At 50.8% G+C, this 26,982-nt stretch overlaps 2 protein-coding genes across 8 annotated transcripts in view; both read left to right on the plus strand.

Annotated features, from left to right (window-relative positions):
• Adgrg1 (adhesion G protein-coupled receptor G1) overlaps positions 1–4,167 on the plus strand; it is a 38,540-nt gene extending 34,373 nt beyond the window's left edge. For all 7 annotated transcript variants that reach the window (XM_055621284.1, XM_055621278.1, XM_055621285.1 and 4 more), the window contains exons 11-14: positions 73–341; positions 1,088–1,196; positions 2,174–2,442; positions 2,891–4,167. In XM_055621284.1, the coding sequence (XP_055477259.1) occupies positions 73–341; positions 1,088–1,196; positions 2,174–2,442; positions 2,891–3,021 (778 nt within the window). In that variant the 3' untranslated portion in view covers positions 3,022–4,167. The remainder of the gene's footprint in view (positions 1–72; positions 342–1,087; positions 1,197–2,173; positions 2,443–2,890) is intronic.
• Positions 4,168–10,587: 6,420 nt separating this feature from the next.
• Positions 10,588–26,172, plus strand: Adgrg3 (adhesion G protein-coupled receptor G3). Its single transcript, XM_055621540.1, has 11 exons — positions 10,588–10,669; positions 16,879–17,014; positions 18,436–18,582; positions 19,301–19,435; positions 19,925–19,967; positions 20,101–20,198; positions 20,329–20,441; positions 22,594–22,874; positions 23,028–23,121; positions 23,438–23,712; positions 26,055–26,172. Exons 2-11 carry the CDS (start codon positions 16,919–16,921, stop codon positions 26,165–26,167), a joined length of 1,395 nt encoding a protein of 464 aa, XP_055477515.1. The 5' UTR covers positions 10,588–10,669; positions 16,879–16,918; the 3' UTR covers positions 26,168–26,172.
• The last annotated feature ends 810 nt before the right edge of the window (positions 26,173–26,982 follow it).

Below are 26,982 nucleotides of genomic sequence, written 5' to 3' on the forward strand. Positions count from 1 at the left end.
ATGAGGAGGGAGAACAGAACAGGGCCATGCCCCTGTCCCTGCACTGGCCCACCGGCAGCGTGCTCCCTGTAGGAGGAAGTCACGTGACTATACCATCAAAGTGCACATGAACCTGCTGCTGGCAGTCTTCCTGCTGGACGTGAGCTTCCTGCTCAGTGAGCCCGTGGCACTGGCGGGCTCCGAAGCAGCCTGTCGCACCAGTGCCGTTTTCCTGCACTTCTCCCTGCTTGCGTGCCTCTCCTGGATGGGCCTCGAGGGCTACAACCTCTACCGGCTGGTGGTTGAGGTCTTCGGAACCTACGTCCCTGGCTATCTGCTCAAGCTGAGTGTCGTGGGCTGGGGTAAGTGGCAGGGGAGAGGGGACCCCGGAACCCACTGTCTCATCCTGCTGCCCACCAGGCTTCGGACTAAGCACAGACAGAAGGTTCTTCCTCCGCACTTAGGGAGATCAACCAGTTCCTCCACAGGGCCCAGGGCCACTTACACCAGCAGCAAGCAGGGACACCACCTGTAGACTCCCCAAGAAGTTTGTGACAGAGTCTCTGTGGCTTCGACATTTGTTCTTTTGGCTGGTGACAATTTACTTCACCTGTGACCCACACTTCTCAAGTCAGACTGGGGCCCGGAGATTCCTGTCATTTTGGACATTGCACAGATCTTGACCTCTCCATGACCCCCACCCCACTTGCTGCTCTTCCTGTCTCCCTCATTAACCTTCTGCCCAGGATTTACAAAACTCTAGCTGACTGTGACAGCCTTGGCAATGTGGACGGCCCCTCGCCCAAGGAACTTTCTGTTTTGACATATCAGTGTGCCAGGGCCAAGACAGATGTCCTCTCTGCCAGAGTTCCTGCTGTCCTCTTACTGTCCATCCCACCAGCCCCATCATACTGTTTATCTTCTATGTTTGACCATGCTTCAGCAGTGGGCCGCAGGTCTTTTCTCTTGGGAGACCCAGGAAGGGACAGGGAAAAGTGGAAAGAGAGCCTAACCTTTCTGGGAAACCAGAGAGGACCTACTCAAGCCTAATGGGAGCAGAGAAAATGGGTTTGGAGGTGGAGCCTGAGCTTCTGCTCGCTGCCTGCAGGTTTTCCGGTCTTCCTGGTCACTCTGGTGGCGCTGGTCGATGTGAACAACTATGGCCCCATTATCCTGGCTGTGCGCCGGACTCCAGAGCACGTCATATACCCTTCTATGTGAGTGGCTGTGCTAGGGGCAGGAGTATGGGCCTCAAGAGATGGGCGGGGACAGCAGCCTTCCCTGGCCAGTGTGGCCAGGAGGCTGTGGGCTCCAGTGTGCTGGAGGATTGGGCCTGGGTGCTGGCCAGAGCCCGGGGCTAAAGATCAGAGGAACTAAGAGAAGCCAAGTCTGGCCCTCAGCGATCAGGTGCCTGGCCTTTCTCTGAGCCTCAGTGGAGGAGTGTGGGGTCACAAGGTCTCCCATCAGGCTTCCTTACTACAGACAGTCACTAGTTCTGAGGCAGATGGAGGCCTTTGGCCCAGAGAGCATGGGGACTCACTCTTGACCAACGGTGGTTAGCACATGGGTCAGCTGGTGTGGAGGTGGGGTTGGTACGGAAGTGGGGTCAGGATGAGCCCTCCACCACCCTCCTAACTCATGTCAGCTGCGAGAGGACACTCTGAAACCGGAAGCCAGGGTGCTTGAGTACCAGGCCAGGGAGAATGCTTGCCCCTGGCTCCGTGTTGAAGGCATTTCCCTGCCTCCCACCCCCCAAGGCCTCGTAGGTTTGCCTCAACCTTGCACTGTCAAGAACATGGGTTCCTTAACACATTCCTTTCTTTCAAAATGACACCAAAGATGGCTCAGTGGTTAAGAGTGCATACTGCTCTTGCAGAGGACCTGAGTTTGGTTCCCAGCACCCACATAAGGCAGCTGACAACCACCGATAACTCCAGTTCCAAAAAAGTCTGACGCCTCTGACCTCAGTGGCCTCCATGTACACCAGCACTCCCGTGTACATAGCCACAGAGACGCATACACATGATTAAAAATAAATATATTCTTTAAACTAACTTTTAAAATCACATGAAGACTATAAACAGAAGGCCAGCAGTGCCTGTAAATAATGAGTGGTCCAGGCACCCTGCCCGGCACCCTCCAGGGCCCCGATGCTCCCACCCCTGAGCTGAGCCCAGCTTCCTGCTGTTTCCAGGTGCTGGATCCGTGACTCCCTGGTTAGCTATGTCACTAACCTGGGCCTCTTCAGCCTGGTGTTCCTGTTCAACCTGGCCATGTTGACCACCATGGTGGTGCAGCTCCTGCGGCTTCGTCCACACAGCCAGAAGTGGCCCCACGTGCTGACCCTGCTGGGCCTCAGCCTGGTCCTTGGCCTTCCCTGGGCCTTGGTCTTCTTTTCCTTTGCTTCTGGCACCTTCCAGCTTGTCATCCTCTACCTCTTCAGCATTGTAACTTCCTTCCAAGGTAGGCATGGCGTGGGCCCTGGTCCTGCTCCGTAGCACCTTGCCCCTCCAGGTGTTAGGCTGTCCAGACGTGGAGCGGAAGGAAGAGGTGGCCAGGGAACCCCAAATACTCCCTTTTCTGGGCTCATTTGTCTCCTTCCAAAATGGGTGCCTGCAGGCCACCGGTAGGACAAGACTTTGCTAGGCACTTACTATGTACAGGCCGTATAAGAAACCCCAGGGTGGCAGCCTGAGCTACCCACTCAGTTCCCGTGAGGCAGACAGAGTGGTCAAGAAAGCTTGCAGCCACCCAAGGAGACTCAGATAAGCCACAGTGTCCTGAACCATTCCAAGTAGCTCCAGGGCCCTGAGTACATGGCAGGACCCTTGGAGCAGAGGCACTCTTAGAGAAAGGAGCAAGGGCTAGACAGTCTTGCTGCCTGGTGACCCTTCTGTCTTGCTGTCCACAGGCTTCCTCATCTTCCTGTGGTACTGGTCCATGCGGTTCCAGTCCCAAGGTGGTCCCTCACCTCTGAAGAGCAACTCTGACAGCGTCAAGCTCCCCATCAGCTCCGGCAGCACCTCTTCCAGCCGCATCTAGGCCACCGCCCCAGCTCCCCTTGGGAGAACACACATATGGCCTCCGCTCACACTGTCTGTGGCCTGGTGCTGTGCCCTGCCTTCGTTGGTTAGTGGCATGCTAGAGAAGGCCCTGGTCCTACAAGGGATAGGGCTGTCGCTCTGATAGGTAGATACCTAGCTGATCTTGGGGAACTACTTTGGTCCCCAAAGGGCTCAGAAGCACACTGCCATTCTGTCTGTTGGGCTGTCCTCACAGCTGTTTCAGCCTGGAGCTGGGGCCTTGTCTTTCTAGCCACCTCTGGGCCCAGCTGCTGGGTGTTGAGACCTGCAGGCCCAAACTAGGGTTTAGGTTAGATCTAAGAGGCTGACACATCCTGCCTGAGGCACGGCTGCCTTGGCTCTTGCCGCTCTGTCCCTGTGGTCACCACGTAGCACTTTGCCTGTCTCTGACTTCTGATCCTGAGGGTGGCACTGAAGGTAGATGGGGTCCCAGGCCAATGCTGTGAAGCAGTTGGGGAAGCAGTTTCCAGGAGTTTCCTGGTGCCTGCCATAAACTTTTGTCTGCTGTGTGGGCCTTGGTTCCTGGGCTGGACCAGGCCAACCTGTCTGAGCCTTTCTCCGAAGCTGCCTCACCTTGGCTCACACCTCAGAGGGGCCTTTGCCTCTCCAGAAGCCTCCCTCCAGCAAGAATTGTGGGATGTGGCGCTTTTTTCAACCCAGCATGCTGAAGATCCAGACAGCCCCCTCTCTGGTGACACTGGCCAAGCTTGATATTCTCATGAGGGGTGGTCTTCAAAATCACCACAGATGGCTCTGAGGACACCGGGTTGCCTTTTGTGGTGAATTCTGTCCTACTAACACATCCTGGTTTTATGCTGGCTGTGCCAGGTGGTAAGAATACAAGTCACCAGACCTGGCAATGGCCCCTGAAAGCTCTCTCAATGTCCTGGAGCTTTAGGTACAGGGCTGGCAACCCAGGAGGACTTCCTTCAGGAGGCGGCATTTCATCTTGACCTCAGCCTTCAAGTTGGGAAGGATGCTCTTTTTCAGTACCAATTCATTTGTCTTTTGATATTAAAGCTCTTTGTAGAGAGTCTGGAAACTGTAGGAGATTGTTGAGAAGGAAAATAAAAACCAGCTGTTATATAATGCCATGGCAAAGCAACACAGTTTGGAGACTTTTCATCTTTTTTTTTTTTTTTTTTTTTTTTTTTTTTTAGCATTGCTGAGTCAGATGTCTCAGGGATAATCAAGAAGTGGCCAAGAGGAGAGGGCAGTGTGGGAGAGAAAGTGCCTGGGGACACTTTCCCAGGAAAGTGTGGCCAACTAGTGTGTGCTTTGGAGATTGTGACCATCAGCTGCAGCTGGACATGACTACCGTGGAGGACCCAGAAAGCCACATCAGTTGCCTTTCATGGGGAATCCAGCCTGGGGTGTAAAATCCATTGACCTCACAATTTGGCACATGTAAAACCTTTCCTAGCCAAAGAGGCCACTCTTGAGGGCTGAGTTGAGTTCAGACTTTGGTCATGTGACAACAGGGACCAGTTTGGCCACCAGTCTGGAGCAGGTGAGCTGCAAACATGAAATGATTTTGCTTCTAGACTGTTCCTCACATCTCTCCTCCCCCTATGTGACACAGGTGAGGCATGTCTCCGGCGTCTGTCCCCTTAGGTTATGATTGTCCCCGCTTGTGTTCAAGTGCTAAGATCTATAAAAAGCAGGGTGTGGTGGCACCTGTGATCCCGGTACTTAAGATGCTGAGGCAGGAGGATTGAGACTCCAAGACCAGGCTGGACTGTATAGTGAGACTGTCAAGAAAACTAGGGAGATCGGGAGGGAGCGGGGGAGGGGGGAGGGTAGGAGGGAATCATTCCTCTGCCTCTGAAGTCTGAGATGAGCCCAGGTCTACAGTCACACCCCACCCCCATCTCTCGCTGCTCCAGGGAAAGCAGCTGGGAGAACTCTGGGGTCGACATGTCAGGGACCACCATCTCTCACTCTCCTGCCCTCGCCAGAAGCTCTAGGAGGGAGGTCACAAACAGCCATAGGAGGCTGGCTGGAGGAGGGGCAGGCCCAGTGGCTCCCATCTTCCTGTCAAAGGAAGCTTGAGGACACAGGAACTTCTGGATTCTGACCTGGGACTCCAGCCCATATCCCCACCTACCTTTTACGGAACAGGAGTGACCCACCACCCCTTCCCACACCCCCTCAGGTCCAAAGGGCCCAGCAGGAGACCATGTGGAAGGAAGGAGAGATAGAGGATAGCTATAGCTGGACAGCTCCCCTGAAAGACCCCAGAGTGGAACAGACAGGGGTCTAGTCACAGGGGTGCCTAGTGAGCTCTCCCATTCACCCAAGTGGCTGTGGACAACCAAGGGCCTGGCCTTGTCCATGTGAGAGGGGCCAAGCAGCAGACAGCTTCTGCAGGGTCAGCAGGCCAGGCAGTGGCCTCCACAGATTATGTCTGTGTGGTCACCTCCCCCCACCTCCACAGGGCTCACCCTTCCGTTCCAGTTTATTCTCCTGGTTATCCAGCCTTGGGAGAGGCTCAAGGCTTGCAGCGTCAGCTCCTCTCTCCTCTCAGGGCCCAGTGGGTTGGGTTCACATCTGGCCTTGCCTGTATGCTTTCCATGTCATGGGTGTGCTTGGCTGCTTACAGGTCTCCTCAGATCTGGACACTGGCAATCAGCTTGCATGGGACCCTGAGGCAACTGTCCGTTGCTTGGCCCCTCTCACAGTCATGGGAAGGACTGCTGACATGAGATGCACGGAGTTGCTCCGCTCCGTGAGCTGCATAATCAGTTAACCAGCACTAGCGTGTGATAGTAATCAATCAGATAATTCCCAAGATGGTCGCTGCTGGCCCAGGCAGGAAGAAGATGAATCAAGTACATGCGTGCACACACATACCGAAATAGGAATGAGCCTCAGAGACCATTACTAGGGAAATGGGGAAGGTGTGACTCCAAGCCTTAGGGCTTCTCTGGGCAGAGACTCCTGTGGCTGATGGCCTCCAGCTCCTCAGTGTCCACCGGCAGGGTGGTGGGAGTTCAGCCCACTTCCATCTGTGGGTGGTCTCAGGGGCGCGTGAGACTTGGAGCTTGGAGCACCACCCAGTTCCCTGCATTCACCTTTCACAACCCCACCGATGGCGCCATTCATTGGACAGGAAGAACGAGAGAGAGGCCACAGGAAACAGTGTCTACACGTTAGGCGGCAGGAAGAAGGTCAGTTGAGCAGAGCTTGGGACGGGGTGACCACGCAGCCACAGGACTCTGCTGACTACTGATGGCAGTAGCTGGGAGCCCGGGCCTCCTGTTCTTTCTACTGCTGGTTTCAGGTGAGCAAGTGTGGGTTCCTCTAGCCCTCCTGCTAAGCTTGGGAGACCCTGTGTTACAGAGGGCCCTGGGAAGCATGGGAAGAGATGCAGGGGTTCAGACATGGCGGGAAAGTGAGGAGTCGCAGTGACCATCTCATCATGTCTTTTGGCCTTGTCCCATTAGGTCATCTCTCTGCTAATAAAGTCCATCATGCTGGGTCTCAGGCTCCCTTTGTCCCTCTACAGGGTGCTGTAGGTGGGGAGGAAAGAGAAATATCTACCCATCCTGCCTAGAGCCAGATTCTCAGACATGGTGGGCCAATCGAGCTATTCAGTTGGCCCCTGGGCTCCAGGTGACGGCATTGGGACCTCTCGAAGTCGAGTCTGGAATGGTGGGTAGCTGCTCTGCCCCTGTAGCCCATCCATCACAGGCTCCCCCGCCCATCAGCACTGATCACAGTGTCATCAGTGACAGGAGCTGGGACGCAGACCACTCCTGTCTCACGCAGTTCAGTTTAACATACCAACAAGGTTCTCAGTCCTGCCTCTCCCCCAGGACAGCCAGCTCCCACCCCTGGCTCCGTGGATGGCTCTGTGTTCCTCTTGATTGCTGAGCGACAGCTCTGTGGAGTGGCGAGGCACTCTTGTCTCAGCACCCAGCCCCTCCTTGTTGGCTCCAACTTTAGCAAGTATCCTAGATGTCCACCTCTCTGAGCATCTGTCATTGTGGACATGTGACTGGCCACATGGATCAGCATCTCTTGGTTTAAAAAAGTCTCCTCTCCTTGGGGAAGTCAGCAGACAACAGAGTTAGGTGTCTGGCTCAAGAGTGGACCAGGTGTGGTGACACATGCACTTAGAAGGTAGAGGCAGAAGGAGCAGGAATCTCTGAATTCTGTCTCCACCACATAGGGAGTTTGAAGCCAGCCTGAGCTTTGAAGACTCTGGAGAGAAAGTGACAGTGCTGTTTTCCTCATGGTCAGGGGACATCTGGGGCAGAGCAGGCAGTCCAGGCAACCCTGGGCAGGCCAACAAGGCTCCTCCCAGTGGTGATATGGACCCAGTGGTGGCAGAGATGCTCAGGACTGGGTGATGTGCCAGTCATCTGAATGGCTTTAGATTAGACATTATAGTCTGTCCTTTGTGATCATTGGTGCATCGGTGCCATTTGTCCACTTACCCACTGGCTATTTACTCACTCAGGAGGTACAGGGTGCCAAAAAGGGGCACAAACGTGGTAGCTGCTTGCCTGGGGGAGGCTCGTGGCACTCTGAGCCTGAAGGGTAAGGATTGGGCTGTGCTCAGGCTGTGGCTGTAGAAGGGAAAGAGGCTGATGGTGAGTGTAGGAAGGGGACTGACGAGATAAGGAACAGGTTATAGGGGCAGTGGATTAACTTCTGGCCTCTGACCTCGGTTTGCCTTCACCTGTTTGCACTCCCAACTGTTGAACTCACACTGAGGTTTTCAAAGTCCTCAGAAAACAACCCCACAACACATGTTTAACAATCTTCCCACTGAGTGTGGCACGGGAAAGGGTGGGGAGGGAGAGAGGAGGGAGACACACTTGCTGTCCCAGCGCTCCCCCGAATCTTGAGTTTGAGGTGCAGCCTGGGCTAAGCCACAAGGACTCTTCTCTATACTTCTGTGTTGGGTGCTAAGAGTGTCCCTTGGGTGCCCTGCTGGGGTTCACAGCAAGATGGAGGAAAACTGTGTTCTTACCTACCCTAAGGCCACCCGTCCCCTTTTCTGATCCCTGATCACATTGCCCTCATTGAGTCCTTTCTTCTCTCCACTCTTCCTCAGATTTCATGTGAATGAAAGAATGAACTCTCCCAGAGACTGAGCCTAGCACTGGGCCTCAGTGCATCTTAAATAGCCCCCACAAAGTAGCCAAGAGTCTAAGCGAATTTAAATTTTGTCACATACAGACCCCACTTTTATAAAATATGCTCTAATACATTTTACCCTGTTTTACTCTTTGCTCTGCCATTCCTTTATCATGAATTTTATTTTCTGTCCTAATATTTGAAAGTGAACCAGCTTCCTTTAAATTGAAAGTAGCAATGTCCATGATAATGTTTTTTAAGTTAAATACTGGCAAAAGGTATTTAAAAAGCAAATGCCCAACCCTCCTCTCCCCCAGGACTCCACATCTTAGCTCTGTCACAGCTCCTGGTGGACCAACCTGAAAGGAACAGACCATAATGAGAAGATCCTTCCCACACTCGAGTGCAAAGGACCCAACAGTTCCCAGAAAAAGATGTGGGAATGGTCAGCAAACACACAGAAGGATGTGTAACTCTTTCTTAGATTAGAAGGAGACTGGCAGATACTTCTGGTGAAGTCTGGGCCTTGGAAGCATGTATGCAAATGCTGACTCTTGCCACCTTCAGTGGGAGTGTGTAATATGGGCCTTTTTTCTGAAGGGAGCTTTGAGAAAGCCTAGCAGCATTTCTTTCTGATAGCAATGTTTATTTTTGGTGACAGGGTTTCCTACAAGGGTGAGCCCCACCCTTGCCTACAATGACTGCCTTGGACACTAAGGATGGACCCATTGTACATGCCAGACACAAGCTCTCCTGAGCCACAAGCCAATCCCCACACACCTGGTGAAAATCTGACGCAGATTCCTATGACAGAAGCTGACAAACAGTGGAGGATAGAAACACACACACACACACAAACACACACACACACACACACACACACACACACCAATTTTGCTTCAATTAAAACCATACTGTAGGAGCTCCACAAGAAGTGCAATTGAACCCAAAAACCTGGGCACAGGGGTCTTTTCTGAGACTGATACTCCAATCTGGACCATGAATGGAGATAACTTAGAACCCCTACACAGATGTAGCCCATGGCAACTCAGTGTCCAAGTGGGTCCCCTAGTAAGGGAAACAGGGACTGTCTCTGACAGGAACTCAGTGGCTGGCTCTTTGTTCACCTCCCCCTGATGGGGGAGCAGCCTTACCAGGCCACAGAGGAAGACGATGCAGACAGTCCTGATGAGACCTCATAGGCTAGGGTCAGAGGGAAGGGAGGAGGACCTCCCCTATCAGTGGACTGGGGGAGGGGCAAAGGAGGAGAAGAGGGAGGGATGATGGAGTTGGGAGGGGATAAGAGAGGGGGCTACAGCTGGGATACAAAGTGAATTAATTGTAATTAACAAAAAAAATAAATTTATAACAAAGAAAAAAAACATACCAGAAACTGGGTGTGGTGGCACACGCCTTTCATTCCAGCACTCTGGGAGGCAGAGGCAGGCAGATAGCTGTGAGTTCAAGGCCAGCCTGGTCTACAAAGGGAGTCTAGGACAGCCAGGGCTATAAAGAGAAAACCCTGTCTCGAAAAACAAACAACAAACAAAACAAAACAAAAATCACTCTGTAGCCAGGTGTAGTGGCTCAGGCATTAAGTCTCAGCACTTGGGAAGCAGAGGGGGGTAAATTTGAGGCCAATCTGGTCTACTCAGTGAATTCCAGAACAGCCAGGTCTATATAGAGAGACTAACTCAATTTCAATCAATTAATCATCAATCAAATCACATTCTCCAAAACACCTAAGATGGACTGTGTGCCCAGGTATATTATCTCTTTTTATCATCTAAAACATAAAGTGTGAAAAGCCGGAGCCTCGGAGCGATTGAGTAATTTGCCTGAGGACAAACAGCTAAACGGTGACAGGAAGTTTCTTGCCTCCACAGCACAGGGCTCTGCACTAGGTCTCTAGCTAGTCCTGGAGCAGCTCCCGACCGCCTGTTGACTGCTCCAGTCACTCTGCTGGGCAGCCTCAGCCTGCTGTGCAGCCTCTACCTGCTCCAGGCAAAGCTGGGAGGCCAAGGCAAAACAAGCCAGCGTGCTTTAAGCGTTGTAGAATCGGCCACAGCTGCCCAGCCTGGAGGGTCTGATGAAGCAACGGCAGGAAGCCACGCAGGGTCTGTGGAAGCGGTGGTTGAAGAATGGCAATACTTTTTGTTTTTTTTTAATTGCGCACTGCCATGCAGAGCTTTTGTCTAGGGCCTGGTGAAAACGCTTTTGTCTTTCCCCTGAGAACTTTAGGATCTTTGCGGGCGGAGCCTGCTAGCGGGAGGGTAGGTGCAGCTACCGCCTCTCGCAGCCCGCTGCCCCTCCTCCGCCCGCCTGCCCCATCTCACTCTGCTCTCACCCCACCCCGCCCCCCACTCAGGTGAGATGGCCATTGAAAAGCCCAGGAATGTCTGCCAGCACCACGGGAATCACGAGTATGACACCTTCGACTTGAATGACGTTGCTAAGTGTTTCACCAAGTGTGGGCAGTCGGAGGAGGACGGATCCTGTGATGTGGGGAGCTTGGAGAGGTGAGGGGACTGGAGTCTGGGCGGAATGGGAGGCGTGGCCTCCTGGGAAGCCGTAGGGTCACATTCCCCCAGGGCCCTAGAACAACAGCGCTGCTTCCTTCTTTACCCTTTCGTATTCCGCCTGGCTTGGCCCTACCCTGGCTATCAGAGTCCCTACAGACTAGGACACTCGTTCTCAATTTGTGGGTCTCGACCCCTTTGAGGGCGAAATGACCCTTTCACAGGGGTCACCCAAGACCTTCGGAAAACACAAATTTTACATTCTAATTCATAACAGCAGCACAATTACAGTTATAAAGGGGCCACAAGAAAGTTTTTGGTTGGGGGGGTCACTACAACATGAGGAACTGTACTGAAGGGTCTCAGCGTTGGGGAGGTTGAGAGCCATTGGACTCGGGGATGCAGAGATTCATCAGCCTATCTCTGCCTTGGGAGCAATGGAGAGACAAACTAGGGATGCACACAGTGATGACTCAGTGTGAGTGTGACATGAGTGTGAGTGATCACACACAGGGTGTGATCAGAGAGTCAGCTGCCACGGACAGAGCTTCTCTGCCCACCATGCCCTTCCCATCGTGGTGGACAGAACGCTTTACTGCGAACCAGGCTCCTCCCTTAGGCTGCTCCTGCTAGGTATCCTGTTATAGAGATAAGAAAAGTAACAGAAGATGGTGTTGTTATGAAGATAAAGGGCAAACTGAAGGGATGGAGCAGGAGCGGACCAGACCTTCTCTCTGTCTCTGTCTCTGTCTCTCTCCCCTTCCTCCACCCTCCCTCACTTTCTTGATAGTCCCGAGCCCAGGTTGGCCTAAAACTTACTATATAACCAAAGATAGCCTTGCCCTTCCGATCACATCTCCTGAGTGAGGGGATTACAGGCGTGTGCTGCCACAGCTGATTTATGCAGTGCTGGATTCATTTGGTTTTACATTTTGGTGCATTTTTTTCGGGGGATTGTGGGGAGTGCCAGGGTCTCATATAGCCCAGGCTTCAACTTGTCTGTGTAGCTAAGGATGATCTGGAGCTCCCCTCTGCCCCACCCCACCTAAGTGCAGGCGTCAGAGTGAGCACCACCGCAGTCTTGGTACCCTGATGTGCACGCAACCGATGCCCCACATATTCTGTTCATCATTAGATCAGGGTTCAGTATTAGGATATTTACATGGTGTGTGAGGCCGGCACTGCAGTCACTCTCTTCTGCTTGTCTGCGACCCCCACTGCTGCTCCTGCCTCCCCACAGTGGGCTCTGGAAAGCCACCTCCTCTTTAGGATTGCCTCTGGGCATTTTGTATGAAGAGAGCTCTTTTACACTGACCTTCCTTCCTTCCTTTAAGCACAGCGAGGCTCATCCATATTTTATGGTATTTATTTTAGTTCGATTACCCCATGCAAATATATTACGCTGTGTCGTCCATTTGCCAATTGATGGGCATTTGAATTGGTGCCAGTTCTTGATTAGTCTGAATATTGTTCCCATGAACATTTTAATTCAAGTCTTTCAGGCCATATGTTGCTGTTTGGTGAGGATCTATGCCTGGGAACAGAATTGCTGGAATATACATTGAATATATGCTGAGCTCCATAAAAGACTGCCAAACTGTTTCCCAAAGTTGTGGTGCCATTTGCTTCCTGTCAGCAGAACCTCGGGTGTTTCTGGCCACTCTAGTGTAGAGATGCATCACTTGAAGTTCCCATTGGCATTTCATCGTGGTTAATGAACCTCAACATTTGTGTGTGTGCTCATTGGCCATTTGGAGGTTTTCTTTGGTAAAATGGTCATTTAACCCTCTGTCTCTGTCTCTCTTCCCCCCACCTTCCTTTCTTCCTCCCTCCTTCTTCTGGCTTCTTTGTCAGAATTTCCAGGAGGTCATTCTCTGGCAGAGGGTGGTCACCTGAATGTATCTGCATGGTCCATATGTGGGTTTGGGGCGGGGGCTCAGCCAAGTATCTTAACTTCTATCTGTCCTCATGGGGAGTGGTCATCAGGAGCAGCTTACTGTGAGGCAGATGTCTGCACTGAACACATAGAAAGACTGCAGAAGGGGTGAGGGTGTGGAAATGGAGGGCTGTGATCTGGAGGTCAGCCTGGGCCTGTCTTACACAAGAGAGGAGGGGGCGACACCAAGGCAACATAAAATAATGAGAGTTCACCATACCCAAGAACCACCCTGGGGACTCTTCCTTAGAACTGTGAATTGGACAGTTTTGCAAAGATGGGAAAGCTATTTAAGTATGTAAAATAGGAACATATATAAACAGATATTCAGTTCACCATCTACCATTTTATGTGGCAACAAAAATCTTAATATGTCTACAATTTCTATTTTATTTGGTACCAATAAAAGCCAACACTTCTCTGACACTCAAGGCAGGATAATCTGTGTTGCTCAGTGAATTCTGACAGCCTCATCTCTCTGTTTCTGGTCAATGGTTTTCTTATGGTGTCTCCACCCAAGAATACTTGCATATATTTGCATGGCTTACTTATCTGTTTTACAGTCTATTTTCTGTTGTCTCTATAGAGCCCTTTCTCTTTGATAACCGTGGCTTTTCACAACAGCAACAGCTGTGGTGTAGCTTAGTGGTAGAGTACTTGCCTAGCGTGCCTGAGATCCTGTGTTTTACACACAAGCACGCACACACAAACACACACACACACACACAGAGAGAGAGAGAGAGAGGAAGAAAAACAGAGAGACACACAGTGAGAATTTCCTTTTGTCTCCATATCTACTCCTTTCCACAGCCTCAGCCTGGATGTGTCTCCCTCTAGTCCCCTTGCTTCCTGTCACTACCTCAGCCTTCACCTATCCGGAGTTTCTTGGGAAGGGGAATAGTGAATAGAGGGCTGGGGAGTAAAGTGCCTGGCACACAAGCATGAGGACCTGAGTTTTCATCTCCAGGAGCACATTAAAAGAAAAACAAAACTGAGTTGAAGGTGCTGGGGAAATGGCTCAGCAGGTGAAGCCTCTTAACACAGTCTCGACAACCTGACTTCAATTCCTAGAACCCACATTGAAGAATGAGACAACCAACCCCTGCAAGTTGTCCTCTGACCTCCAGACCCAAACTGTGACATGCAATGCAATAAGGAAATAAATAAAGGTATTTAAAAAGATTTTCGGCAAGAGGCGGCCATGTGTGGCTGTGATCTAAGTGCTCAGAAAGCAGCAGTTTGGGCCCAGCACAGTGAGAGGGGCCCAAGCGCCAGACCAGCCTAAGTTTCAGCACCACGGAGAGTGACACCAGCCAGCCTCCCCATAGAACAAATGATCAGTCTTTCTGTTCTGTTTGTCTCTAATACCGTCTGCTCCCCAGGAAATCGATTCCCTTCTGGCTTATTTTTCTTTCTTAAAAAACAAACAAACAAACAAAAGATTTATTTAAGCCAATCATAGTGGCGCATGCCTTTAATACCAGCACTTGAGAGGCAGAGGCAAGTATATCTCTATGAATTTAAGACTAGCCTGCTCTACATAGTGAGTTCCAGTCCAGACAAGGCTACAAAACAAGACCTATCTTAAAAAAAAAAAAAAAAACACACACACACACACACACACAAAAACTCTATGGCTGGAGAGATGGCTCAGTGGTTAAGAGCACTGTCTGCTCTTCCAGAGGTTCTGATTTCAATTCCCAGCAACCACCTCACAGCCATCTATAATGAGATCTGGTGCCCTCTTCTGGTGTGCTGTGAAAACAAACAGAGCATTCATATGCATTAAAATACATTTTTAAAATGTTTTTTTTAAGGCAATAAAAAAAACCCTCTAAAAACTGCTTATTGTTGCATCTCTGGCATGGGTGGGTCATGCATGTTACTGCACACTGTGGCGGTCAGTGGACAGCTTTAGCCAGTCAGTCTCTTTCCACCTTTATGTGGTTCCAGGAATCAAGCTTAGGTCATCAGGCTTTCTCAACACATGCCTTTCCTAACCGAGGGGTCTTGCTGGTCTGTGGCTCCGTTTTCCTTTCTTTTTCTCTCTTATTTCCCTTCCTCTTTCTTTTGTGGCTAAACTTTCAAGTGCTAAATTTCTAGTATACAATTAGCACTCATTCACTGGTCCTTAAAAAGATGCAAATCAAAGCACCGGGAGACATCTCTTTGTACCCATGAGGATGGCTACAGTTAAAACACACACATGCTGGGTGCAGTGGCACACTCCTGCAATCCCAGCACTCAGGAGGCAGAGGCAGGTGGATTGCTCTGTGTAGCAAAGGCTACACAGAGAAACCCTGCTATACATACATACACACACACACACACACACTCTTTCTCTCTCTTTTAATCTTAGTACTTGGGAGGCAGAGGCAGGGAGATCTCTGCGTTCGAGGCCAGCCTGGTCTACAGAGTGAGACAGCCAGAGCCAGGACAGCCAGAGCTACATAGAGAAACCCTGTCTCAAAACAACAACAACAACAACAAAAAAAAAATACAAAACAAAACCATTGTGTTGGCAAGGCTCTGGAGCTCCTGGGGCTGTCATACACTGCAGGTGTGAGCGTGAAATGGCGCAGCTGCTGTGGGAAACTATTTGGTAGCTGTTCAAGAAGCTGTATGGAGAATTACCGTATGACCTAATGATTCTACTCATGTGTATATGTCAAAATAGCTTAAAATAAGCCCATACATGCATTTGCACAGCACCCCTACTCACCATAGCTGAAAGTTGTTGTTCTCGCTTGCTTTCTGTTGCTGTGATAAACACCATATCCAGAGCAACTTATGGGGAGAAAGGGTTTATTTGGCTTCCAGGTCCACATCACTGAGGGGACTCCAGGGCAGGAACTCAAGCAGGAACCTGGAGGCAGGAACTGAAGCAGACAGTTGGGAGGACACTCCTTACTGGCTTGCTCCCCATGACCATTCAGCTTGCTTCTTATACAACCTATGATCACCTGCACATATAGTGGACCGAGTCCACATCAATCATTCATCAAGTAGATGCCCTATAGACATATCCACAGGACAGTGTGATGGAGTCAGTCTCTCAGTCCCTTTCCCAGGTGACTAGTTTGCGCCAAGTTGACAAAAACTGTCCAGCATAGTGGGAAGTATTCGAATGCCCATCAGTGGGTGGATAGGCAGAGCAGTATGTCCATCACAGGATGGGTGTCAAGACCCATGTGTCCATCAGTGGTGGGAACCCATATGTGCTCATCAGTGGAGCAGTGTATCTGTATGCCCACCAGTGGACAGATGAACAGAGCTATAAGCCCACCAGTAGATGGTGCATTTCAGAAGGACTGAAGCCACGATGCAGGCTTCAGCAATGATGAGTGGGAAACAATGTGTTAAATGTGAGAAGCTAGACTTGGAGGATCACAGGGTATGTGCTTCAATATACTGTAAGTTCAGAATAGGCAAAGTTTGGGCTGGATGCGGCTGGATTGGTAAAATCTTTGTGCTCTATCTAGCAAGCGCAAAGCCCAACACTGAAAAAAAGAATGGGTGTGGTTAGCACATGCCTGTAGTCCCTGCACTCCAGAGGAGGAGGAGGCTTCTGTGGGATCAGGCTGTGGGGTTATCTTTGGCTGCATAGTGAGTACAGGTCCAGCCTAAGCCACATGAGACCTTGTCTAAAGAAGAAGAGGGGGGATTTACAGAGGCACAACGCAAATTAGATTGATGGTTTCCAGGGGCTAGAGAAGGGGTTGTGAGCATGGGGTTTCCTTCCCTGGAGATGGGGCTGCTCCAAAGTAAACAGTAGGGATGGTTTCAGAGCACTGTGAATGTGCTCAACACCACTGAACACTACTGTCTACAATGGCTAATGTATGGACTGTATCTGATATTTTACTATTTTAAAAGATAAACGTGGAATGGAGAGATGCCTCAGCATCTATGAGCACTCATTGCTCTTGTGAGGACCCAGGTTTGGTTCCCAGCACTCACTTGGTGGCTCATGACCATCCTAATGCCAATGCCATGAAATCTTTTCTGAAGTCCAAGGACACCAGGCATGCACATACGTATACACAGGCAAAACACTCATGCACACAAAATAAACATTTTAAAAGACAAACATTAAGACACCCAATCTTCAGCTGGACTCTTTCAGGGTCAGTTCCCAAGTTACTTACTCTTCTTCTTCACATTATGAGCCTGTGGTCTCTGGGATTCTGGGATAGCTATCATCCCAAGAGCTCAATAAGTGGGTAGCTCAGTCCACAAGCTCCTCTTCCTCCAATCCCTTACCCCTTTGCAGATACTGGTTGAACTATGAGTCCTACCTGCTGGAGAATTCCATGGAGACTGTGGACATGCCCTTTGTTAAGGCGTTGATCCAGAACATCAGTACGGACATCTCAGAAGACCTGCTGTTCTCTCTTATGCCCTCCCAGGTGATGAGCTTCCTGCTGGCTGGTTCAGACCTCTGTTGGTGCCTGTCAAAACTTGTCCCTCCTAAGACCTATTCAGCATAGCTCTGTCAATGAATTGAATGAATGGAACCTGGTGGTGGATTAGCCAGGGTACTGGGAGATCTCTGAACTGGTCCTCTTACCACTGCCTTTGATGTCCTCAGGAAGTCTCTTTCCTCCGTGGGGTGCTCATCTAGAAGATGAGTCTCTGTCTCCTCCAAGCCTAACACACCCATTAGCCCCTCTGAAGTCAAAGTAAGGGCATGCTTACCCTCAGAGAAATTGAATGGGAGAGCTCTACATTTACATTGGCTCAGACTCAAACCCCATTTCTGCCCTTACCAGCCATTGCCATCATGGGTACTTTACTTTTCTGATCCCCTGGTTTCTCACCTGTTCGTGATGAGAGTATTGCCTCCTTTCAAGAATATCTGAAAAAAAAAAAAAAAGAATATCTGAAGACAGGCAGGATGATCCATACTTGCCTCCCAACACGCTGGAGGCAGAGGCAGGAGGATTGCTCCTTAGCTCCAGGCCAGCACAGGCTTTGTTTGTTGAGACAGATAGCCTCTGTTTCAACAAACAAACAAACATACAAACAAATAAAACCAACAAAATAAATCAAGCCATAAACATATTAGAAAGAACATCTGCGTTAATATCCAAGGAAAGCTCAGCTTCCTTGCAGGGAGGAAGTTAAGGATGGAGGTCCAGGCAGCTGGCTGAGTTGCTCATCATCCAACTTCCTCGGCCTTTTATGATGCTGTGCCTTCTGGGTAGGGTATACATCTGGCCCAAGACATCACTCATGTGTCCTTTTGACAAGATCTGAACTGGGAAGGTGAACCTGGGGCCTCAGCCCCAACTCTTAGTTCCCGTTTCCATGAACACGGATCCTTCTGAAGCAGGAAACTAGTGGTTGCAAGCTGAAGCCCTAGGATACCCAGGAAGTCGGACACCAGACAAAGCATGCCTGGTGATTTCTGCATTCTAACTCTGCTTGGTTTCTAAAACACTTTACTGTTGGCCAGGACCGACTTCACAGTCAAGGTGAATATGAGTCCCTTGTCACCACACTGCTCTCCCCTCACTTCTTCCCAGGATACCCCTCATTGGCCCTCTCCACACTTAAAAGACAAGCATGGCTGCACCAACACAGACATACTCAGTTGAGTCCTGTGATGGGGAAACTGGGCCCCCACTGCTGATGCTTGTGTGAGGGCCCGGCCCATGAGGAGCAGAGCTGGACTGAGCCAGGTGCTCTGTCCCCCGGAACTAACCTCAGATGCCGCACCTTCACCTGGCATGCTGCAGTTTTCCTCCCAGCTAGGATGGTAGCAGCACCATCCTAGCTGGGGCTAGAATCTGAGGTAAGGTGGGAGCTGATGGGTCCATGGTTGCAGATCCCGAGGCAGGTGATGCGGGGTGAGGAGCAGCCCGCTGACAGAGTCCGACTTCCCAAGAGCCTGTTTGGAGCCCTGCCTGGCAACAGGTCTGCACTCCGGCTGGCCATAACTGTTCTGAATATTGGTGCAGGGAATGTCTTCAAGGTAAGAGGCCTTCTGGGAGCCCAAGGAACTGCAACATTGAAAATGCCCAGTGGGACAGGGTCCACTGAGCTTGTCTCGAAGGCAGCCAGGCCATCCAAGAACCATTTCTACCGTCTGTGAGCTGGAGACTATTCTGTTACCCTGACATCAGCCCCTGCGGGCTGTGTATAGATGCCAAGTGTGCTCATGCATGCTTCTGTGTCCTTTCACCTGCACACACACACACACACACACACACACACACACACACACGTGTCCTTCTGTATTCTTGAGTGTTCAGATGTGACTGTCTCTACATGGGCTAACACACACTCCCTTGCCAATACATGCCAGATGTGTGCTCCTGACCATCCACTTAAGCCTTGATGTATATACATCCTTGGATCTGGAAGCTCTCATCACTCCACCTGGGAGCGGTCCCTGGCATTTGCCCCATTTCCTGGCTGATCTTAGCCTCAAGCTCTTCCAGTTCAAAGATGTAAGAGGCTGGCTTTTCAGCAAGGTGGTGTGGAGCCTAGAGCTGATCCCAGTTAGCCCCACCCAAGTGTATTATAGGGAGCAGCAGGATAAAGGGTGTCTATGGCCCTTGGGTCCCTGATCCCTTGGTCTCAGACTTTTGACTCCATCCAGGGAATATCCTAGAATTCCCAAGACCCCTAGCTAGGTCAGGTAAGGTCAGCCCATTCCACAGCTTAGCCTCCTGCCAACCCCCTCCCAGGGCCCCAAGCTCCTTCAGGACAATGGCAGCAGCGTGTTGAACAACCAAATGGTGGGCTTGAGTGTGGGCCAGATGCATGCCACCGGGCTGTCGGAGCCTGTGGAGATCACCTTCTCCCACGAGCATCAGCCACCCGTGAGTCCTCTGCCCGGTCCTGGCGGTTACTGAGGGGCACATGGTGCATGAGCTCTGAGAAGCCATGCATGGGACCTTGTACCCTTTACCCTTCTACATACACCCAGAATAAACCATAAGGGTCGTGCACAGTCACGCCCAAAGACACCTGCCTGCCCTGTACATGTGAACACACTTGTCCCCACTTCCTTCTGCCCTCGTAAGCGTGTGAAGACTTGAAGAACCCTTCTGTATACATGGTTTCCACACCTGCCAGGCACTGATCCTGAAGGCATGTGTGCAGAGCCAGGCAATGTATCCTATCGTCGTGTCTCCCACATGCACAATGGTCCGGGGAGCATCGACCGAGGTAGTCAGTGCCCCCATCACCGTGTAGCCCACAGAGGCCTTCCTCTTAAAGCACACGCAGACCCCTCGTGACACCCTGTCTTCTCTTCTTTCCCCCTTTCCCTCCTCTGTCCTCTCCTGACTCACACTCTCTGGTTTCAGAATATGATCCGCACCTGTGTATTCTGGGATGTTGCTAAAGGTAGGTCTGGAAGACCTCCTTCCTAGAATGGGAAAAGAGGAAGCTACAGGCTTCCATAGGGCTGAGGGTGAGGGCAGGGCCAGGCTCTCCCTTCCCTTTCTCCCTTGCCCTTCCTCTGCCCTTGCCTTTCCATGGCCCACAGGAGACTGGGATTCCCAAGGCTGCTCCACAGAGCTCGGGGATGAGAGGACCGTCTGCCGCTGTGACCACTTGACTTTCTTCGCCTTGCTGCTGGTAACCTCCTGTGCCATCCTGTGGATCCCAATGGTCCAGCCTCTGTCCCTGGGAGAGGCTGCCTGGCTGGCTGGGGTTTGGGAGATGTGTGGGTCTCAGTGATGTGATCCAGACTCGGGGTCATCTACAGAGGCCGATCTTGGACCTGGCCACGGCACAGACTCTCACGCGCATCTCCCAGGCAGGCTGTGGAGTCTCCATGATCTTCCTGGCCTTCACCATGGTTCTCTATGTTGCCTTCAGGTGAGTGGACACCATCCCCTCTCCCTCCTGCCCTCAGGAAGGTATAGAAAAGGAATAAAGTGTTTGTCCTGTGGCCTCACGCTGTCTTCTCTGGTCCTTCATCTGCCCACTAACAAGGTAGGACTAGGGGCTTAGGTTGAAAGTGTCAGAAACTCAACTCAGATTGGCCAGGGCATGAGTGTTTCATAGAACTAGAAAACTCGCAGCTAGGCCTCCAGGCAGGGCTAGAACTAGGGGCTCTTTACTTTTCACAGCTTTGCTCTCTCCTTTGTCCGAACGCTAATTTCACCTTGTGGCCTCAAGTGCTTCAGGCTCAGGTCCCAGCTCCTTAGATATTCAAGCAAAAATGAAGCTCCAGAATTGAAGTCTTTAAGAAGAAACATTTCAAAATAATTATAGACTAACTGGAAATTGCAAAAATAGCACAGACAGTCTGTGGTTCCTTCCTGGAACTTCCCCAAGTATCATGCCATATGTAACTGTGGAGTGGCATCAAAGCCAGGAAGTTGGCAGCGGTAGAGCATGGCTAAGTAGTCTCAAGACCCCTTCAGTTCCACTGCTTTAGATAGCATCTGTGTACTTGTGTGTCTCCGAGGGCCTGTGTGAATGTGTGGTTGTGTGTGTGTGTGTGTGTGTGTGTGTGTAAGGGAATGTGTGTGCCCACATCCACACAGGACTGAAGACATGATTTGCAAGGCCCTGTCTAAATGAAACTTCAGAGGACTCCTAGTTGCAACAATGGGTCCCTGTGGGCACAGGACTTTAGGAGTCACACTTCTGGGGTGCTGGATGTTCTATGTGTGTGCATGTTTATCTCATGAATACTCAGTTGTTTTTTTATCACAGGCCATTGGGCCACTATGGGAGTGGTACAGGGTAGAACAAATGGCCAAGCCATTTGGCTACTCTTGGATTTAAGTGACACGGGACTAGCCACCACTTCCCTAGTTCCTTGTGGCTAAATGTGGGAAAGGGTGCCGCTTCAGGGACACATGAGCTTCTCCAACAAGGCACAGGCATAGGACAGATGCAAGGAACAGAGAGCACTGTCACCGGGAGCCAGGCTGTGACCCAGAAACCCTCATACCTGCTGACTGGAAGGAGGCCATGGGAACAGCCTCTGCTTCTTGCTTGCCAAGCCTCTGCCTATCTCAAGCCCCTTGAACCCGAGCTCGCCGGAACCCACCTGGAGCATTGTTTGGGCTTCCCATCTTTCCAGTCCAGGGGTCCCTACTGCCCTTTTCATGTGACTCTGTGCTTCAATCACCAAGCATCCCTGGGCTTCAGTCCCTGGGAGTTGCACCCATGCCATCCCTCACCTCTCCCACCCCACCAAATACTGGCATAGAACACAGTCCCCAGCCCTGTCCCCATCCTCAGTGAGCTGAGTGTACCTTGCCAGTTGGCTGTGCTTCTTGAGCCGAGCTTGAAGTGCTAGAGGAAACTGCCAGCAGCTCCCAGTGTTGGAGCCTGGCAGCTCAGGGAGACCTTGCCTCATCTTTCTACCACAGAAAACTCTGGGCTCTGTCTTTTGAGTGAGGGCCCTTCTGGACTTCATTTGCTGGGAGTTCAGGGTTTAGGGAAGAGAAGCAGGGAACACTGGGTAGAGAATCTGGGGGGACCCTGAGCAAGTCTCTGGCCCTCCCTGAGCTCCTTTCACTGTTACATTCTAGGCCTCATACATTTGCCCACGCGCACATCCACTCACCTAACTAACATATCCTGAGCCCTCCTGCCCACCGTGCATGACTCTGAGGCCCAGCATGGGTAGACTCCCCATGGCAAGGGTTGGCAGAGAATTCCGCTGTGCTGCTGAGAGATACCTGCAAAGTCAAGCCTGAAAGGCACGAGAAAACAAAACTCCCTCAGGGTCTCAAGTTACACAGTTTAGCTAAAGAATCTGTCGAACTGAGGCTGGCAGGACACAGCACCCCCAGAGCCCAGAAAGCCATAAAAGGGCTTGTGAATTCGAACCTGAGAACTTGCACAGTGACTCCTGGCAAAGGCGGAAACTGAATGGTCAGGCAGGAGCTGCCCATGAGGATGATAGTGGCTAGCTGTGGCCTGGAATGGAGGCAGGGAGATAGGCCAGCCTAGGAACCCCATGCAGGCTGTGGCTCCTTGGAGCTGCTCACTGGCCTTTCTCTCCCAGGCTCTCTCTGCAGAGGTTCAAGTCTGAAGATGCCCCTAAGATCCACATGGCCTTGAGCGTCAGCCTGTTTCTCCTCAATCTTACCTTCTTGATCAATATGGGGAGCGGCACTCAAGGAACCCCAGCTTCCTGCTGGGTCCGAGCTGCCATATTCCACTACTTTCTGCTCTGTGTCTTCACCTGGATGGGCCTGGAGGCCTTCCATCTCTACCTGCTGGCCATCAGGGTCTTCAATACCTACTTTGGACACTATTTCCTGAAGCTAAGCCTGCTGGGCTGGGGTAGGCACGGGCTGGAGGGATAGAAGGGAGACCGGAGGGCTCAAGGGGAAGAAGTCAGGGAAGCCTCAAAGCTTGAGCGAAGGGTGGATGGAGGGACTGGAGACCTCCACCATGGGGACACTGGCAGTGCCTGCTTCTTCCCCTTGTCCCCAGGCCTGCCTGTTCTTATGGTTATCGGTGCTGGGAGTAGCAACAGTTACGGCATTTATACCATCCGCAACCAGGAGAACCGCACCTCTCTGGAGCTGTGAGTGGGGCTGACAGGGGCAGAGGGTATAGAGGACTTCAGCGTCAGTGGAGGGAAAGAGAGGAAGAGGTCTTGGGGAGAGAACAGTAATGTCAAGGCTGGGAGGACAGTCAGACCCGGCCGGCTGGTGGTACAGGAGGTAAATGAAAGTCTGGAGTCAAAAGGTGAAATAAGGGAGGAAGCCTAGGAAAAGCCAAAGGCGGTGGGGTGGGGTGGGGGCATCTCCTTGGTCAGTAAGGATCAACCGGGGAAGATTCCCGGGGTTCAATGGTCAGGGCTTTCCTTCCCAGCCCCAGTGGCTATCTACCTCCTCCAGGTGCTGGTTCCAGAAAGAGCTTGCCCTTTATGCTACTGTCCACGGCTACTTCCTGGTCACCTTCCTCTTCGGTGCTGTGGTGCTGGCTCTGGTAGCCTGGAAGATCTTCACTCTTTCCAGTGTCACAGCGGGCAAAGGACCAGGACAGACCTGGAAGTCGGTCCTCACGGTGCTGGGCCTCTCGAGCCTGGTGGGCATGACCTGGGGGCTGGCTGTTCTAACACCCCTGGGCTTGTCCACCATCTACATCTTCACCCTCTTAAACTCTCTGCAAGGTGAGACTCCGGGGAGGCCACAGGCTGTCTCATTGGCACTAGGGCCCACTGCGGGGAGGGGGGGGGACAGGGAGGGCACTCTACAGGGTTTCACAGAATCTATCTCAAGTCAAAGGTGCTAATTTTAGATATTCAAGACTCTTGGGGTGGCTGGTGTCATAGAGGTCAGGATCAGGAAAAGCCATGTATTTCAAAGCAGATTGTCCCCCCCTTTTGCTCCGGAGCTGAGCGTTATCTCCCATCTAGCTTCTAAGTCAGGGAAGTCCTTGTCCCTCCCTCATCCCATGGTTCATGACTGATAATTGCATGTGCGGGATCCAGGAGGTCTTCAATACACTGGGCCTATTACCAGAGTCCTAAGCCAGAAGCTCCAGAGGTCCTCAGTAGAGCACACATAACCACTTGCCCCAGTCAGCCAGTATGTGAAAAAACAGCAGTGAAATAGAAGAGGTATGTTGAGAATTGCTATCCTGGAGGAACAGAAGAATCAGCATCCTTCGCCCTGACTTCACGATGATGCCAGCCTTGGGGTTATACAGGAGGGGACAAAAGTCAAGGCAAGAAGTATAGACAGGCAGGACCTTGTTAACCACTATCTTAGGACGATTGCATAGGGATCTGTCCGCAATAAGAAAGTGGCTCCCACCTTGGTCAAAACATGTTCATTTCTTAGACCTACTGTTCCTGAAATCTAGGGTGACCACAGGAGAGGAAGACGCAGAGAAAAGAACAGGTCAGAAAGACAAAATGGGCTGTGTTAGATCTTCACACGTAGGTCAGTGACCGGAGACCACCAGCACCACTCCCGTGCTAGGATGCAGGACCCTTCAAAAGCTGCTGGTTAATAATCTACTGATTATATCAGCCTTGCGGGGGGGGGGGGATCACCATTTTAATCAAATACTCCTTAAATGTTTATTTAGCATGTCTGTGTGCAGAGTTGAAGCCAATCTGAACTAGTTTAAGGTAGCAAAGGGCAGACATGCCAAACTTTCACCCTGCTTTTAGTTATACATTGCCATCTGCTGGCCCCCTATGCTTTTGGCAAAGTGGCCTCTAGTCTGTTACAGACACTGTACTGATTGCAGTACAGTAGAAATCAAACAGCATAGATAATCTCACATGAAGGTCCTAGCTCTAGGTTTTATGTAAGTATGTATTTGGGGTGTGTGCAAAGATCATTAAACTAGAAAGGGACCATAGAAAGGAAAAGGAGGTTTAAAGGGAGAAGGTAGAAAGAAAGGAATGGATACGTAGGACATGAAAATGGTTAAGGGACTCCGAGGAGTGGAAGGGTACGAGATGGCAGAGGGGTGGAGACAGAGGGGTGGAGAAGGAGATCAACCAGAACAAACTAGGTAAGAAAATGCCGCAGCGCGTACCTGGAGAGGTGGCGGAGAGCACAGGCTTCTCTTGCAGGGGACCCAGATTTGGTTCACAGCAGCCACATGGCGGCTCACAACCATCTGTAACTCCAGTTCCAGGTGATCCAATGCCCTCTTCTGGTTCCCTGTAGCACACACGTAGGCACACATGTAGTGTACTTACGTGCAGGTTAAAACTCATACAGACAAAATTAAAACAAATCTTTTTTTCTAACATATATACTCACACATACAAAAGAAACAAATCTTTAAAAACAATACACACACACACACACACACACACACACACACACACGCACACAGAATTTCTTTAGGGCCATCTAAGATGAACTCCAGGAAAAATAATCATGAGTACACATTTGAAAATTCCCAGAGGTTTAGAATTGGGGAGAGAGGCATCTTGAACTCAGAAGTGACATCATTATCCTTGCCTGGGCTACATTAATATTAAAGCCTGCATGTCTCCCTCTGATGAGTCAAAGTTATTCAGTATTTCTCTTTCTCCCATGCACAACGGCGCCCTGGGTACCTTTTAACTTCCCGATAGTGTTATTGTTGTATAGTGTTTTCATTATAAATTCCCTTTAAACACACAAAGTCAATTCTGTACTTACTCTACTTTTCTAAACTCCTCTGCCCCTTCCCTTCTCATCCGGTGGACAAGGATGTTCTAGTAATTCTTTACAGAAGGATGGTAAAGGGAGCCTGATGCAGTAGTAGCGTTGGTTTTATATATCTGAAAATACTTTTGTTTTTGCTCTTTCTTGTAAGACAGATTTTTGTGCAATTTACTTCAAGGCCGTTGTTTGTGATGGCTAAGGTTTTTTATTTGGCTCTCTTTCAGGACTAGGTTTTGTTTTTGCATAACGTTTTCACTAAGTGCTTGAACATTTACAGTGGAGCCCCTTCTGTGTCCCAGCCTGTTCCAGGCTCATGGAAACCCTCTCTTCAACACAGGACTCTTCATCTTCTCCTGGTTCATCATCCTCTACTTTCCGACTCAGAGCACCACAGCCTCCTCCTCTGGCACTGCCCGCCTGGACCAGGCCCACTCGGTGTCGCAGGAGTAGTTGTGTAGGTGGCCGAAGTTTGCTCTCACTTCTGGCTGGTTTGTGTGACCTTGAACAGCTACCTACTTCCTTCTGGGCTCCATTGCCTTCTCTGTGCAGAGTGTCTAAGGAAGGAGAGGATGGGGAACAGGCTGGGGCCATATGGCTTTCAATGTTCCCATTCAGGAGGCTTGAAGACGACACTGGTTCAGTTCCCAGCACCCACTTGGCATCTGATAACTGTCCAGAACTCTAGTTCCAAGGGATCTGACACTCTCCTGGCCTGCAAGGGCACCAGGCCTGAAGGTGCTGCATATACACATGTGCAGGCAGAACACTCATACACATAAAGTTGAAATTTAAAAAAATATATTTTAAAAGCTTCCATTCAGATGTGTTCATGGGGCCAAAAAGCCACAAATACAGATTTGCAGGAATCTGAAGACCCTGTAAGCCTTAGAGTCCGGCCAGCACAGTATCATCTTTACCCCTGCTGCTATGGAGAGGGATCTGTATAGCTAAGCAGCTATTTTCAGCCTTGACCACCTCTCATTTCACCAGGAACCTGAGTCAAAGAGGGCAGACTTGGTGAAGCCCCTTAAAGAAACTCATCTTTCCCCCTCTTCCCCTGTCACTCTCCTGAGGAGCACTCAGAGGTTGCCTGTCCCCCTGAGGGACACTCAGGAAGCCATTGTTCCATGTGTGCTAGGGGAGGCGAGGACAGGAGGTTTGTTCAAGGCTATGATAATCTCGTCTCTACTCTACCGCCATCTTTGCCGTCCAGTCGGGGCTCATCCTTATTGCAATTACTGCACCATCGACCTGTTGAGGTCCTT

This window comes from Psammomys obesus, unplaced genomic scaffold (assembly GCF_907164565.1).
Source record: "Psammomys obesus unplaced genomic scaffold, mPsaObe1.curated_primary_1811, whole genome shotgun sequence".
In the NCBI taxonomy this organism is placed as follows: domain Eukaryota; kingdom Metazoa; phylum Chordata; class Mammalia; order Rodentia; family Muridae; genus Psammomys; species Psammomys obesus.